The sequence below is a fragment of the Oncorhynchus clarkii genome, chromosome 26 (assembly GCF_045791955.1).
Source record: "Oncorhynchus clarkii lewisi isolate Uvic-CL-2024 chromosome 26, UVic_Ocla_1.0, whole genome shotgun sequence".
Taxonomy (NCBI): Eukaryota; Metazoa; Chordata; class Actinopteri; order Salmoniformes; family Salmonidae; genus Oncorhynchus; species Oncorhynchus clarkii.
In genome coordinates this window covers 21,823,652-21,840,843 of record NC_092172.1, presented here as the reverse complement: position 1 = coordinate 21,840,843, position 17,192 = coordinate 21,823,652, and the positions used below count along the sequence as shown (strand labels likewise).

The 17,192-nt window shown below is 47.0% G+C and overlaps 1 protein-coding gene across 1 annotated transcript; it reads left to right on the top strand.

The window, feature by feature from the left end:
• The first annotated feature begins 10,019 nt into the window (after nt 1-10,019).
• Nucleotides 10,020-12,437, top strand: LOC139384576 (protein starmaker-like). Its single transcript, XM_071129408.1, has 6 exons — nt 10,020-10,439; nt 10,547-10,695; nt 11,179-11,335; nt 11,432-11,556; nt 11,712-11,798; nt 11,901-12,437. The coding sequence occupies exons 1-6, from the start codon at nt 10,046-10,048 to the stop codon at nt 12,435-12,437; spliced, it is 1,449 nt and encodes a 482-aa protein (XP_070985509.1). The 5' UTR covers nt 10,020-10,045.
• Nucleotides 12,438-17,192: the final 4,755 nt, after the last annotated feature.

Here is a 17,192-nt window from a genome sequence, read left to right as displayed (position 1 = left end):
ACTGACAACACATTGAAAATGGGTGTGGTTATATCCTGCCTGTTTGGCCCTGTCCGGGGGTATCGTCGGATGGGGCCACATTGTCTCCAGACCCCTCCTGTCTCAGCCTCCAGTATTTATGCTGCAGTAGAGTATGTGTCGGGGGGCTAGGGTCAGTCTGTTATATCTGGAGTATTTCTCGTGTCTTATCCGGCGCCCTGTGTGAATTTAAGTATGCTCTCTCTAATTCTTTCTCTCTTTCTTTCTTTCTTTCTTTCTTTCTCTTGGAGGACCTGAGCCCTAGGACCATGCCTAGCCTGGCCTGGCCTGATGACTCCTTGCTGTCCCCAGTCCACCTGGCCGTGCTGCTGCTCCAGTTTAAACTTTTCAGCCTGCGGCTATGGAACCCTGACCTGTTCACCATACGTGCTACTTGTCCCATACCTTCTGTTTTCAACTCTCTAGAGACAGCAGGAGCAGTAGAGATACTCTGAATGATCGGCTATGAAAAATTAACTGACATTTACTCCTGAGGTTCTGACCTGTTGCACCCTCGACAACCACTGTGATTATTATTATTTGACCCTGCTGGTCATTGTCACGACTTCCGCCGAAGTCGGCTCCTCTCCTTGTCCGGGCGGCGTTCAGCAATGGACATCACCGGCTTTCTAGCCATCACCGCTCCATTTTTCAGATATCCATTTGTTTTGTCTTGTCCCATACACACCTGGTTTTCATTCCCCAATCATTCTACATGTATTTAGCCCTCTGTTTCCTATCATGTCTTTGTGTGTAGTTGTTTGTTTGGTATTGTGGATTATTGTCGGGCGCTTTACTGTTGTCATGTTTCGTATTTTTGTCACGTTATTGTTTTTATGTGCTGTGTATTTTGGAACGGAATTAAAGCGCGCCTGTTCACTACACTCTGCTCTCCTGCACCTGACTTTGCCTCCCTTACACACCTTTGACAGAATTACACACCAAACCATGGAGTCAGCAGGAGCAGGTACCCCGGTTAGAGGAGTCGAGGAGCGCGTCCAGGAGAGCGACAAGGAACATTCGGCAATGTTAAGTCAACTTGGTGCCATGATGGATCGTGTTGTTCAAACCATGGACCGTTGGGAGAGACAGGGAGTCTCTCCAGCGCCTCGACCAGTACAACCGGGATTGCCTCCACCTGTCCCGTCCGGAGAGAATTCCAGTGGGATGCATCTCTCCCTTCCCAGGGAGTATGATGCGATGGCAGCAAAGTGCCAGGGATTCCTGTTTCAACTGGACCTCTATCTGGCCAGCGTGCACCCAGCTCCCTCAGGAAGGGAGAGAGTAGCTTCCCTCATTTCCTGTCTCACAGGAGGAGCGCTGGAGTAGGCAAACGCCGTGTGGAGAGAGGAGGACGCGGCGTTGGACCAGTTCGAGGAGTTCACCCGTCGCTTCCGGGCCATCTTCGACCATCCACCCGAAGGTAGAGCGGCGGGAGAAAGGCTCTTCCATTTGAGGCAGGGGACGAGGAGCGCCCAGGAATTCGCTCTGGAATTCCAGAACTTGGCCGGCAGAGCAGGCTGGAACGCAGGGCCCTCATTGACCACTATCGATGCAACCTACGAGAAAATGTCCGACGTGAGCTGGCCTGCAGGGATGCCACCATCTCCTTTGACCAACTGGTGGATTTGTCCATCCGGTATGATAACCTGCTGGTCACCCGCGGACGTCCAGAGGACGTCGAGGCAACAGACAGGGCACTCTGGCGTCACCCCAGGTGAGTTCGCACCACACTCATCCAGAATCCTCTGTTGATCAACTGTTTGTGCCTGTTTGTTTCCCTGAATTTTCTCCACATTCCCAGCATTCAGGCACAGCTGGGAATTTTATCGACAGAGCGTTAGCCATTAGTTTAGGGATCCCCATTTTTCCTGTTGTTAGGACCCTTCCCGGTTCACGCTCTGGATTGTTGACCATTATGGTCCGGGATAATCAGGGAGGCCATCATCTCCTTGGCCATGGTTATGCAGGGGGATCACGAGGAGAAAATCAGCCTCTTCCTCATTGACTCTCCTGTGTTTCCTGTGGTATTAGGCCTTCCCTGGTTGGCTCTGCATAACCCCACTATTTCCTGGAAACAGAGGGCTCTCACGGGGTGGTCGCGAGAGTGCTCAGGGAGGTGTGTAGGGGTTGCCGTTGGTGCTACCACGGCAGGGAAAGTCCAGACCAGGTCTCCACCGTACACCCCCCAGAATATGCAGATTTGGCTCTCGCCTTCTGTCAAAGGAAGGCGACTCAATTACCACCTCATCGACGGTGGGATTGTGCGATAAGTTCAGGGGTTGTGGCCTGGTTGCTGCTCCCATTACCTCATTGCTGAAGGGGGTCCTGTATGGTTGCAGTGGTCGGCTGAGGCGGACAGGGCTTTTGGGCAGCTAAGAGCTCTGTTTACTTCGGCACCCGTGCTGGCCCATCCGGATCCCTCTTTGGCATTCATAGTGGAGGTGGACGCGTCCGAGGCTGGGTTAGGAGCCGTGCTCTCACAGCGCTCGGGCACGCCACCGAAACTCTGCCCCTGTGCTTTCTTCTCAAAGAAGCTCAGCCCAGCGGAGCTTAACTATGATGTGGGGGACCGAGAGTTGTTAGCTGCGGTTAAAGCGTTGAAGGTGTGGAGACATTGGCTTGAGGGGGCTAAACACCCTTTCCTCATCTGGACTGACCACCGCAACCTGGAGTAGATCCAGGCAGCGAGGAGACTGAATCCCCATCAGGCAAGGTGGGCCATGTTCTTTACCTGTTTTGTGTTTACCCTATCCTACAGACCAGGTTCCCAGAATAAGACGGCAGACGCACTGTCCCGGCTGTATGACACAGAGGAGCGGCCCATGGATCAGACTCCCATACCCCCGGCCTCCTTCCTGGTAGCGCTGGTCGTGTGGGAGCTGGATGTGGAAATTGAGCAGGCTTTGCGTACATAGCCCGCCCCCCTCCAGTGCCCCGTTGGGCGTATGTACGTTCCGTCAGCTGTCCGTGACCAGTTGATCTAGCCCACACATCAAATCAAATCAAATTTATTTATATAGCCCTTCGTACATCAGCTGATATCTCAAAGTGCTGTACAGAAACCCAGCCTAAAACCCCAAACAGCAAGCAATGCAGGTGTAGAAGCACGGTGGCTAGGAAAACTCCCTAGAAAGGCCAAAACCTAGGAAGAAACCTAGAGGGGAACCAGGCTATGTGGGGTGGACCGTCCTCTTCTGGCTGTGCCGGGTGGAGATTATAACAGAACATGGCCAAGATGTTCAAATGTTCATAAATGACCAGCATGGTCCAATAAAAATAAGGTTGAAACTGGAGCAGCAGCACGGCCAGGTGGACTGGGGACAGCAAGGAGTCATCATGTCAGGTAGTCCTGAGGCATGGTCCTAGGGCTCAGGTTCTCTGAGAGAGAGAAAGAAAGAAAGAAGGAGAGAATTAGAGAGAGCACACTTAAATTCACACAGGACACCGAATAGGACAGGAGAAGTACTCCAGATATAACAAACTGACCCTAGCCCCCCGACACATAAACTACTGCAGCATAAATACTGGAGGCTGAGACAGGAGGCGTCAGGAGACACTGTGGCCCCATCCGAGGACAGCCCAGGACAGGGCCAAACAGGAAGGATATAACCCCACCCACTTTGCCAAAGCACAGCCCCCACACCACTAGAGGGATATCTTCAACCACCAACTTACCATCCTGAGACAAGGCCGAGTATAGCCCACAAAGATCTCCGCCACGGAACAACCCAAGGGGGGGGGGGGGGGGGGGGCGCCAACCCAGACAGGAAGATCACATCAGTGACTCAACCCACTCAGGTGACGCACCCCTCCCGGGGACGGTATGAAAGAGCACCAGTAAGCCAGTGACTCAGCTCCTGTAATAGGGTTAGAGGCAGAAAATCCCAGTGGAAAGAGGGGAACCGGCTAGGCAGAGACAGCAAGGGCGGTTCGTTGCTCCAGAGCCTTTCCGTTCACCTTCCCACTCCTGGGCCAGACTACACTCAATCATATGACCCACTGAAGAGATGAGTCTTCAGTAAAGACTTAAAGGTTGAGACCGAGTTTGCGTCTCTTACATGGGTAGGCAGACCGTTCCATAAAAATGGAGCTCTATAGGAGAAAGCCCTGCCTCCAGCTGTTTGCTTAGAAATTCTAGGGACAATTAGGAGGCCTGCGTCTTGTGACCGTAGCGTACGTGTAGGTATGTACGGCAGGACCAAGTCAGAGAGATAGGTAGGAGCAAGCCCATGTAATGCTTTGTAGGTTAGCAGTAAAACCTTGAAATCAGCCCTTGCCTTGACAGGAAGCCAGTGTAGGGAGGCTAGCACTGGAGTAATATGATAAATTATTTTGGTTCTAGTCAGGATTCTAGCAGCCGTATTTAGCACTAACTGAAGTTTATTTAGTGCTTTATCCGGGTAGCCGGAAAGTAGAGCATTGCAGTAGTCTAACCTAGAAGTGACAAAAGCATGGATACATTTTTCTGCATCATTTTTGGACAGAAAGTTTCTGATTTTTGCAATGTTACGTAGATGGAAAAAAGCTGTCCTTGAAATGGTCTTGATATGTCTTCAAAAGAGAGATTAGGGTCCAGAGTAACGCCGAGGTCCTTCACAGTTTTATTTGAGACGACTGTATAACCATTAAGATTAATTGTCAGATTCAACAGAAGATCTCTTTGTTTCTTGGGACGTAGAACAAGTATCTCTATTTTGTCAGAGTTTAAAAGTAGAACGTTTGCAGCCATCCACTTCCTTATGTCTGAAACACATGCTTCTTGCGAGGGCAATTTTGGGGCTTAACCATGTTTCATTGAAATGTACAGCTGTGTGTCATCCGCATAGCAGTGAAAGTTAACATTATGTTTTCGAATGACATCCCCGAGAGGTAAAATATATAGAGAAAACAATAGTGGTCCTAAAACGGAACCTTGAGGAACACCGAAATTTACAGTTGATTTGTCAGAGGACAAACCATTCACAGAGACAAACTGATATCTTTCTGACAGATAAGATCTAAACCAGGCCAGAACTTGTCCGTGTAGACCAATTTGGGTTTCCAATCTCTCCAAAAGAATGTGGTGATCGATGGTATCAAAAGCAGCACTAAGGTCTAGGAGCACGAGGACAGATGCAGAGCCTCGGTCTGATGCCATTAAAAGGTCATTTATCACCTTCACAAGTGCAGTCTCAGTGCTATGATGGGGTCTAAAACCAGACTGAAGCATTTCGTATACATTGTTTGTCTTCAGGAAGGCAGTGAATTGCTGCGCAACAGCCTTTTCAAAAATTTTAAGAGGAATGTTAGATTCGATATAGCCCGACAGTTTTTTATATTTTCTGGGTCAAGGTTTGGCTTTTTCAAGAGAGGCTTTATTACTGCCACTTTTAGTGAGTTTGCTACACATCCGGTGGATAGAGAGCCGTTTATTATGTTCAACATAGGAGGGCCAAGCACAGGAAGCAGGTCTTTCAGTAGTTTAGTTGGAATAGGGTCCAGTATGCAGCTTGAAGGTTTAGAGGCCATGATTATTTTCATCATTGTGTCAAGAGATATAGTACTAAAACACTTGAGCGTCTCTCTTGATCCTAGGTCCTGGCAGAGTTGTGCAGACTCAGGACAACTGAGATTTGAAGGAATACGCAGATTTAAAGAGGAGTCCGTAATTTGCTTTCTAATAATCATTATCTTTTCCTCAAATGATCTTTTCCTCTCTTGGGGAATGCTGCTTTTTAGTTAGCTTTGCGACAGTATCAAAAAGGAATTACGGATTGTTCTTATTTTCCTCAATTAAGTTAGAAAAATAGGATGATCGAGCAGCAGTAAGGGCTCTTCGGTACTGCACGGTACTGTCTTTCCAAGCTAGTCGGAAGACTTCCAGTTTGGTGTGGCGCCATTTCCGTTCCAATTTTCTGGAAGCTTGCTGCAGAGCTCGGGTATTTTCTGTGTACCAGGGAGCTAGTTTCTTATGAGAAATGTTTTTAGTTTTTAGGGGTGCAACTGCATCTAGGGTATTGCGCAAGGTTAAATTGAGTTCCTCAGTTAGGTGGTTAACTGATTTTTGTCCTTTGGCGTCCTTAGGTAGACAGAGGGAATCTGGAAGGACATCAAGGAATCTTTGTGTTGTCTGTGAATTTATAGCACAACTTTTGATGTTCCTTGGTTGGGGTCTAAGCAAATCATTTGTTGCAATTGCAAACGTATAAAATGGTGGTCCGATAATGTTTTTCCTCATAATCCTGGATTAAGATCCACAACACTTATTCCATGGGACAAAACTAGGTCCAGAGTATGACTGTGACAGTGAGTGGGTCCAGAGACATGTTGGACAAAACCCACTGAGTCGATGATGGCTCCGAAAGCCTTTTGGAGTGGGTCTGTGGACTTTTCAACGTGAATATTAAAGTCACCAAAGATTAGAATATTATCTGCTATGACTACAAGGTCCGATAGGAATTCAGGGAACTCAATGAGGAACGCTGTATAAAAACGTCATTTTTTTTTTGTAAATTGAAATTTGTTATCGTAAATGTTAGCAACACCTCCGCCTTTGCGGGATGCACGGGGGATATGGTCACTAGTGTAGCCAGGAGGTGAGGCCTCATTTAACACAGTAAATTCATCAGGCTTAAGCCATGTTTCAGTCAGGCCAATCACATCAAGATTATGATCAGTGATTAGTTCATTGACTATAATTGCCTTTGAAGTAAGGGATCTAACATTAAGTAGCCCTATTTTGAGATGTGAGGTATCATGATCTCTTTCAATAATGACAGGAATGGAGGAGGTCTTTATCCTAGTGAGATTGCTAAGGCGAACACCGCCATGTTTAGTTTTGCCCAACCTAGGTCGAGGCACAGACACGGTCTCAATGGGGATAGCTGAGCTGACTACACTGACTGTGCTAGTGGCAGACTCCACTATGCTGGCAGGCTGGCTAACAGCCTGCTGCCTGGCCTGCACCCTATTTCATTGTGGAGCTAGAGGAGTTAGAGCCCTGTCTATGTTGGTAGATAAGATGAGAGCACCCCTCCAGCTAGGAGGGAGTCTGTCACTCCTCAGCAGGTCAGGCTTGGTACTGTTTGTGGGTGAGTCCCAGAAAGAGGGCCAATTATCTACAAATTCTATCTTTTGTGAGGGGCAGAAAACAGCTTTCAACCAGTGATTGAGTTGTGAGACTCTGCTGTAGAGCTCATCACTCCCCCTAACTGGGAGAGGGCCAGAGACAATTACTCGATGAACATCTCTGACGGTGCTCTGTCTGACTGGAAAGTACTGGTGGCCCACCTTGGCAAAAGACGTGAGGGCTTATGTTTCCTCCTGCTCGGTGTGTGCCCAGTATAAGGCTCAAAGACACATGCCCAGAGGTAAGTTATTCCCTTACCCGTTCCACAACGACCTTGGTCACATCTGTTAGTGGATATCCTAACAGATCTTTCTCTTTCACAGGGAAACACTACGATCCTGGTCGTTGTGGATCATTTTTCTAAGTTCTGTCATCTCCTCCCTCCTCCCTCCGTCTTCCCGGTCATCCTATGGCCCTGCAGACTGCGGAAGCCCTGTTGACCAATGTGCACTACGGGGTGCCTGAGGATATAGTGTCGGATCGGGGTCCCCAGTTCACGTCAAGAGTTTGTAAGGCGTTCATGGAACGTCTGGGGTTCTCGATCAGCCTTACCTCAGGTTTTCACCTCGAGAGTAACGGGCAGATAGAGAGAGTCAACCAGGATGTGGGCAGGTTTCTGCGGTCTTATTGCCAGGACCAGCTGGGTGAGTGGGCTGCGTTCGTGCACTGGGCCGAGATGGCACAGAACTTGCTTCGCCACTCCTCCACTAACCTCTCTCCCTTTCAGTGCGTATTGGGGTACCGGCTGGTTCTGTGTTTGTACCATACGGGACTGTTTCGATTTTCGTTTGTTCATTCACGTTGTTATTTTGTTTTTTTGTAGTGTTCAGTTTTATATATTAAAATGGACACTTACCACGCTGCACATTGGTCCGACATCTCTTACTCCTTGTCAGAAGAAGAGGAGAGTCGTTACACTGCCCCTCCGACTGCCCTACCGGAAGCTGGGTCCGCGGTTTGTGGGGCCCTTTAAAGTCCTGAGGAGGGTGAATGAGGTGTGTAACAGATTACAGCTTCCCTCTGATTATCGTATTAACCCCTCGTTCCATGTGTCTCTCCTCAGGCCGGTGGTGGCTGGTGCGCTCCAGGAATCTGAGGTGTGGGAAGTCCCAACACCCCTTTTGGACATCGAGGGGGCCCCGGTGTACATTGTTCGTTCCATCCTAGATTCGAGGCGTCGGGCGGGGTGCCTTCAGTACCCCGTGGAATGGGAGGGGTAGGGTCCGGAGGAGAGGTGCTGTGTTCCGGTTGCGGATGTTTTGGATCCTGAACTGCTGCGGGAGTTTCACCATCGCCGGATCGCCCTTCACTTCGCCCTCCGGGTCGTCCCCGAAGCTGTTGTCGGCGTGCCACTGGAGCTTCGCGTCAAGGGCGGAGTCACATGCTTTTTGGCCATCAACTCTCCATTTTTCATATATCCATTTGTTTTGTCTTGTCCCATACACACCTGGTTTTCATTCCCTAATCATTATACATGAATTTAGCCCTCTGTTTCCCATCATGTCTTTGTGTGTAATTGTTTGTTTGGTATTGGGGATTATTACTTATGTCATGTTCCGTGTCTTTGTCACGTTATTGTTTTTATGTGCTATGTATTTTGGAAAGGAATTAAAGTGTGCCTGTTCACTACACTCTGCTCTCCTGCACCTGACTTTGCCTCCCGTACACAGTCATCTATGAACATTTGAACATCATGGCTATGTTCTGTTACAATCTCCACCCGGCACAGCCAGAAGAGTACTGGCCTCCCCTCATAGCCTGGTTTGTCTCTAGGGTTCTTCCTAGGTTCTGGCCTTTCTAGGGAGTTTTTCCTAGCCATCGTGCTTCTACACCTGCATTGCTTGCTGTTTGGGGGTTTAGGCTGGGTATCTGTACAGCACTTTGAGATATCAGCAGATGTACGAAGGGCTTCATAAATTGATGTGATTTATGAATACATTTTATTTGACAGACAGGCTCTATTACGGTCTGTCAGCTGCTGTTTTTGCTGGCCCTGTCTTTACCCTGCTCATAGGACATGATGGACAGTGTGTGTGTGTCCGTGTCTTCAGTAATGTGTGTGTGCATGCGTTCTTAGAAATGCATGTGTGGTTGCGTGTTTGTGTGTGTGTGCGTGTATGTGTATGTGTATGTGTGTGTGTGGTGTGTGTTTGTGCGTGCATACCTGCAAACCTATCGTTAGTGGTCTGAGTGAAATGGATAAACTACTGTGATACATCCAGGTGCCTCCAGAGGTGTTAGCCTATCATGTTCTGTAAGCTTTTATCACTAATCACCTCTGCTGATGACACAGAGTAATTATCAGGCTGACATGTAGCACTTAAAAGCTGACAATAACAGGTGCTGAGCCAGGGAGGCTTGCTGTCTCTAATGCTACATGTGGCAGCGATCTGCTTTTAATAGTGCAAACATAGAGGAGGTATGAATAGACGTGTTGTCATGACTCTTGCCCATTGTGCTGCATGTATTCACTGAGTCGACTCTTGGACTACAACAACATTGTATTCTGATTGCCAACAGTAGTAGTCTGTTGAATGTGGCACTTGATAATCAACTGTATAACCATACTCATTGTGGAGTGATTGACCTGTGCTCAGCCACTCTCTCCTTGCAACATGATGCAGGCAAATTATGAGAAAATCAACTGCTGCAATAGGGTGAAGGCAGAGGTTGAATATGAGTACAGGCAGAGAGAGAGGGGTAGAGAGAAGGAAAGAGAGAGACAGACATACAGTGGTAGGATCTTAATTTGATCCAGCAGGAAAATACAGACATACAGGCAGACTAGGTCCATAGAAATAGGCTATTCCAGTGTTCTGGGTGGATATGTGGATAGGTAACCAACTTGGTGATGTCACAATGCCCCTTTACCAGGGAAGGAGAACTAGTTGTTATAAGGGAACATTATGAGGTAACATGTTGCCACGGAAACACACTTATGTCATAATCTCAGACCACATTAAAACGGTCAGACAAGCTCAGGTAGAGCGCATTAGCTACATTCGAACGATCTCTCAACCTATAACTGATTTGATTGATTACAACGGTACACTACCTTGTCGTGACATGGGTCAGAGACTAAGTGACCCTGTCCCTGAGGTATCCCATAGGGAGAAACCAAAGGAGACACAGGAACATAAAGATAAACCCAAGGAGAAGAGGATCCCTCAAGCCCTGACCTTTCTTCAGCTGTTTACACTGCTGAGCTGCGTCAAGGTGAAGAAAACACCCTTTGATCCCTCCCAGAGTGGTGATGGGAGAAAGGGAACAACGATAAACGATACAAACAACAATAATGACTCTGAAACTGGTGAGTGTTAGGAGGTGTATATTGATTAGTGCTGCTACATAGTACAATTATCTAGGCTTGACTTGGAAAAAAACAGGTCATGTGTCTTAGAAATGTTTCACTTACAGGCTTGGACTACTCTGCAGGTGACGTGAAAAGGATCAAGGACAAGAGTAAAGGAAAGGTTGGAGGAGAGAAACATAGCATTGAATCTCAGGAGCACAAATGCAGAACGACACAGGAAAAAGAAAAAGACATTAAACAAAGACCTAACTCGGTAAGACATCCAAACTTGCTTATTAATGAGAATTAACCAATGCATTTGACAACTGATAATGACCACAATAAGGAAAACACAGCATATTGTGTTGAATCTGATTCTTTGACATGGCTTGACAAATGTGATAATGTCACAATGCCCCTTCGGATGGGGTAGGCCCTAATAGTTATTAGGAAAAGTCTAAACAGAATCCATGGAACGTCCCAACTCTGACCTTTGACGTTGAAATTGAAATGGTTAAGGTAAGGGTTAGGGTTAAGGTAGGGGTTAAGGTTAGGGTTTAGGGTAGGGATGTCCCAAGGATCACGGACAGCACTAACCCTAGTTATTATGGGGTAACATTTTGACATGGAAACACACTTAGGAAATAACATTTGTTGCCAATCAAGCTAGAGCTCATTGGCTACGTATATTCAACATTGATATTGTAGTTTGAAATGTCAGTAGATTTCTAACTGATGTACTGATTGCGACACTGAGGTCTCCCCTGAGGAGCAAGCAAAGGAGACCCAGCAGAAAGAGAAGAAGAAGAGCATCCATCCAGCTGTGGCGGCCCTGCAGCTGTTCACTCTCTTCTGCTGTGGTGGGAAAGTCAAGCTGAGGAAGGACCAGGACAACGATAATGCATCTGATACTGGTGAGTGTTATGGGGTGTCTGCTGATTAGATATAGAATGAGATTGGCTTCACTTGGAAGAACGTGTCTTCAAAATCAAAATGTCTAATCTACACAGGTTCAGACTTGTCTGGAGGTGATGTTACAACCAAAAGGGTCAAGGACAATAGTAATGGAAAGGTGGGCAGGGAGAAAGACCGGACTGAAGTTCAGCTGTTGAAATCATCTCAGGACCACGAACCCGTAAGTACAACACCAGAAACAGACAAGGGAACTAATTCAGGACAAAGACCTAACTCTGTGAAACAACCAAACATGCTGTATCATATTTTATTGTGAGCAAAATATCTTTCCCATAATGCTGTGTTATCATTGGGTGTTACAATTGTGTTGTGCAGGAAAATCAAAGGACACCCCGGCAAGTGAAGACCCCTGTGGAGGAAATTTACATAAGACCTGACTCTCCGACTCTACCACGTGCCCACGTAAGTTACTGAAACCTAAATTACTATACGGACAGACAGAGATTCAAACATGAGACAATTTCCCCCCTGACCTCAACCTAACCACCCCTTTCCTCCGGGTAGAGCTCCCTCTCTCAATTTTCCCTGGCTCGGAACCTGGCCATCCTCCCGCTGGAGTGGCAGCTACCCGGAGTCCCTCTGCCCACCTCGTCTATGGCAACTAGGACAGAGAGAACGCCATCCTCTACCAACACTTCGACACATGCGCAGATGGAAACACAGACATCAAATATGAACACAGACACACAGACCACTTCTACCTCTCAGAGCCAGATCTCCATGGTCTCATCGGAGACCATGATAGATCTTCACACGTCAGACTCCATTAACCAGACTCTTGACATGGCACTGACCCCTGAGAGCACTAAGGACATGATCACTACTGATGAGGATGTGAAGGATGACTCTGCTAAAGATTTGATCTCCACCCTAACAGACACCTCTATGGAGAAATCCATCAGTGAGACCAGCCTGAAAGACCTCATTGCTGAGTATGAAGATGACAATGAGCTGAAGGATATGGCTGCCTCCGCTACCCCTGCTACTGATAATGACAATGAGGATGCAATGCTGCTGGAGATTGCAGCACTTTTTGACTGATTACATGTTGACAGTGGAGACCGAGCTGCCTCTGCATCTCTGAAGAGCCAATAGACCTAATGAACATTTCAATGTAGCAAAAGCTATACTTTGATCAATTAATTTAAAAAAAATTATACAGCAAATTTTCACCACGGTTGATATGTGACGCAGCATGTTTAGATTAGACCTATTTTTTTGAATTCACCAAAAATAATAAATATTACTGCCAAGGGAACAATCAAACTACTACAGGTAGGGGAGAGTGAATATATCAGCATAGAGTTCATTTGGACAATAATGATCCATAAGCATATTGCATTCTGTAATGTATGAAATAACATTCACCCACAGCGAATACAAATCAGACGTGTTCTATTTTCTCCCTCTGTCCTTCCCTCCCACATCCTGATGAGGTTTAGATCGTCATGTTATCCAGCCCTTAAACTGTTTAGCATTTTAATAACACCTCGCAAACTCAGGGCCTAATTACCTTTGTTACACATGCATCAAATAGAGTCCTCCTGTCACCACATATCTGAGCCACCTGAAGATGCTTTGTTACTGGTGGGTTTCCAACAGATTACAGGGAGATTGGTTAAGTAAGTCAACCTAAATAAGGATGGTGGGAACATCCTGACTAAAGACAAATTACTAGAGATATGTGATTTCCTTTACATATCAGGCGAACAGAGAAGAGATGTTCAAAACAAATCCTGCATATCATTAATGACTCACATTATGATGTTCCTTGAAAGAGAGGAAGTTGCAGAGTTAGAAGATGGCGGCATGTCGGAATTGTTGCTACTTAAAGACGAAATGACAGAGATGATCAGTGGCATAGATAACAAAACAGGGCAAACTGACTATGATATTGAACCAGCCGGAACACATCACAGAATAGAGGAACTGAGAACTATAACCCCACAACAAGGGGTGGGAACTGAGCAGATTACTGCAGCCAAAGCCAGTGATTCTCTGCGTCAGCCCCAACCCCATGCCAATCTTCAGGGGAGCGTGCCGCTCTCACCAAATGCACAGCCCAGCTCATACTGGCGCAAAGAGTTTAAAATTTCTGGTCAGATAGGTGAACCGGGCCAGAAAGAAAAACTGATTTTTTCCAGCCTTGCCCATCAGATCGAAAATGGACTTAACAGAGGCTATCCTGAGGTAGAAATAGTAGACACAGTAGTCAGGGCTATTTCTCCAGGCTCACAGCTACGCAGCTACTTGGAAGGTAAACCCCAGCTAACTCTTCCCACACTTAGATGTATCCTGCGTTCCCACTTCCAAGAGAAGAGTGCAACAGAGCTTTACAAACAGCTAGCTTCAGAAGCACAGCATAGCAAGGAGACCCCTCAAAGCTTCCTGATGCGCGTTTTAGATTTGAGGCAAAAAGTACTGTTTGCATCCCAGGAGTCAGAATCAGGGCTTACGTATGACCCTGCTCTAGTCCAGAGCATGTGTTTACACACAGTCCTTACGGGTCTCCAGAGTGACAGTATCAGGATAGACATGTAGCCTCTCCTGCTAGAGAGCGAAACATCAGATGAGGTTGTGTTAGAGAAGCTTAACATTGCTTGTGCTAATGAGATAGAAAGACGAAACAAAAAGCGGTTTAATGCCCCACAGCCTGCTACAACTGTAAGTGTAGTCCAGTTAGAAGATACACCATCTGCAAAGTGTCCTGTGAAGGAAGCCAAAGCTAAGATACCCACAGAACTGTTAACAGAGTTAGCTGAACTTAAGACAGGTGTAGCTTCTCTACAAGGTCTCAGTGCAGAGATTGCTCACATTAAGGAGACATTACAGCAGCCTATGTTTCAGTCACCGCCTTGTGCCTATGCCCCACCCCCAGTTAGGAGGCCAGATAGGGACCCCCAGGCACCTATTTCCCAGCAGCAGTATTGCAGCAACTACAGTCGGTCCCAAGCACCTGACCCTGCGCAGCATCAATATGCACCTAACCGGTATACCAACCACTCTGCTCAAGCTCCAAGGAGGTGTTTTGTCTGCCAGCAGGCCAGAACAGATGCACGCTGCACACACTGCTTCCGATGTGGGAGTGGAGAACATTTTCAAGCTGGATGTAAAATCCGGGGAGCCAGACCATCAAGGGAGACCCCTTTAAACGGAAACGGGTTACCGCTGAGGGACGAGTGTTAACCGTAAGTACCAAAAAGTCCCAGAAATAAGTAAATTGTGCCAGAGAAGAGTCATTTGAGAACCTGAAACAATGTTCATCATGTAAAGAGACACTGTACTGTTCCAAAGTATGTCAAAACCAACATTGGAATAAACATAAGGAGAAATGCACTCACCTGAAAATTGACTCTACCAGTGAAAGGGTTTCCTGCACAGAGGAAAATGCCCACTCCTTACTATCCCTAGCTCAAGGTTGCCACCCCCGTAAGGTCACCTCGCTAGTCGGCAGACAGTGCCTTATTGAGTGTCACCTGAATCGCCACCACCTCCAAGCTCTATGGGACACAGGATCTCGGGTATCGGTCATTGATGAACGATGGAAAGAGGAATCTCTCCCAAACGCAAGGCTGAGAGATGTTTCAGAAATCCTGGACTCACCTGATGATCTAAGGTTGACTGCAGCAAATGGGACTGAAATGCCATACCTGGGATGGATTGAAACAACTTTTCGGCTAGCCTCTGAAACTGACCAAACAAAGGAACTGATCATCCCAGTGCTAGTACTGAAAGGCTGTCACCTATCTCATCCCATCATAGGTTTCAATGTTATCGAGCACATCCTGACAATGACCAAAAAGACTAAACGATACAGTACAGTAAAAATTGCTTTCCCAAGCCTCAAAAGAAACAAGGTGAGAGCTTTTATACAGGCTGTTAGCGCAGAACAGACAGATGAATACGCAGTGAAAACCAAGAAAGAGAAGGTTGCTGTACCAAAACACAGTAGCATTCAGATTGAGTGCCGTGTAGCTTTCCAGCCTTTCAAAGATGACATGACAATGCTTTTCCAGCCAGACCTGAACCCGCAGTGGCCAGACGACCTTGAGTTCTTTGACACACTAGTCAGAGTCAGAAAAGGTGTTTTTCCAGTTATCCTGCTTGATGTCTCTAACCCCACTGACCACGACATTGCCCTGCTAGGACGCACACTAATCGGTACAGTACAAACCATTATGACTGTGTTACCTGCCCAAGTCTTTGAAAAAACTGTCACCCCAGCCACAGTGAATCACACCAGCGTTCGAACCCCATGTACTGCTACTGAACAGTGGGATCCACCAGTAGGTTTAACTCACCTAACCGAAGAGCAGAGAGAGGTTGTTAGGCAAATGCTTAGAGAAGAGTGTCACTCCTTCTCCAGGTCAGACAATGATATTGGCTGCATTGAACGATTGAAAATGACTATTTCTCTAAAGGACTCTGAACCAGTAAAGCGCACATACATGTCAGTGCCCAGGCCACTGTATCAGGAGATGAAGGGTTACCTTTATGACCTCATAGTCCAGGGCTGGGTTAGGAAGTCAAACTCTTCATATTCTTCACCTGTCGTGTGCGTTCGTAAGAAGGACGGGACCCTCCGGTTGTGTATAGATTACAGAGACCTGAACAGAAAGACACATCCCAACCGCCAGCCCATCCCTCGGGTCCAAGACATCATGGACAGTTTAGGTGGTAATTCCTGGTTCTCCCTCTTAGATCAGGGAAAAGCGTATCACCAGGGGTTCATCTCTGAAGAAAGCAGACCACTGACAGCATTTGTGACACCGTGGGGACTCTATGAGTGGATACGTATGCCATTCGGCCTCATGAACGCTCCTGCAGCTTTTCAGCGGTGTATGGAGGAGTGTTTGGAAGGGCTCCGGGATAACATCTGCATTCCTTATCTGGACGACACGCTAGTTTTCAGTAAAACATTCGACAGCCATGTGAATGATGTGCGAAAAGTTTTGCAGCGTCTCAGAGAGTATGGCATTAAACTCAAACCAAGTAAGTGTGATCTCTTTAAACCCCAGGTCCGTTATTTGGGCAGAATAGTGTCTGCAGAGGGCAGCCGAGTTGACCCAGCCGATTTTGAAGCAGTAAGAGCATTGAAAGAAATCAGACCAGAGACTGTAGGCCAGCTCAGAAAAATGCTTGGTTTACTCACTTACTACAGACAGTACATCAAATACTTTTCTAGGAGTGCCAGCTGCCTGTATGACCTCCTGAAAGCAGATTCAGAGAAAATACCTGACCACCCACGGAAAACAAAAACAAAGAAAGTAAGTCATGTGGTGCCCTCAAACAAGCCAATCCTGTGGACTGACCAGCATCAACAGGCACTGGAACAGCTGATTGAGTGTTTGCTTCACCCACCAGTTTTAGGTTTCCCTGATTTCACTCAGCCATTTGTTGTACACACTGATGCGTCACACCAAGGCTTGGGAGCAGTTCTTTATCAAAAGTAAGAGGGGAAGCTTAGGGTCATTTCTTATGGCTCTCGAACCTTAACAGCAGCGGAGAAGAACTATCACTACCACTCGAGCAAGCTAGAATTTCTAGCTCTAAAATGGGCAATCACTGATAAGTTCCATGATTATTTGTACTATGCTCCGACCTTCACTGTATACAGCGATAACAACCCACTTCCAGGTGGGTTGCAGACTTGGCTGATTTCCACTTTACAATAAAGTACAGGCCAGGCAGAGAGAACGGTGATGCAGATGCTTTGTCAAGGATGCCACTGGATGTAGAGTCACTGATGAGAGAATGTTTTGAGGAGCTTCCACCAGACACCATTGCCGCCGCGAT

Bases quoted from the DNA above. Each gene is read 5' to 3' on its own strand.
- LOC139384576 (XM_071129408.1), top strand. From the start codon at position 10,046: ATGTTGCCACGGAAACACACTTATGTCATAATCTCAGACCACATTAAA. The intron at 11,336-11,431 runs GTGAGTGTTATG...TAATCTACACAG, and splicing joins CGATAATGCATCTGATACTG to GTTCAGACTTGTCTGGAGGT. The intron at 11,557-11,711 runs GTAAGTACAACA...TGTGTTGTGCAG, and splicing joins CATCTCAGGACCACGAACCC to GAAAATCAAAGGACACCCCG.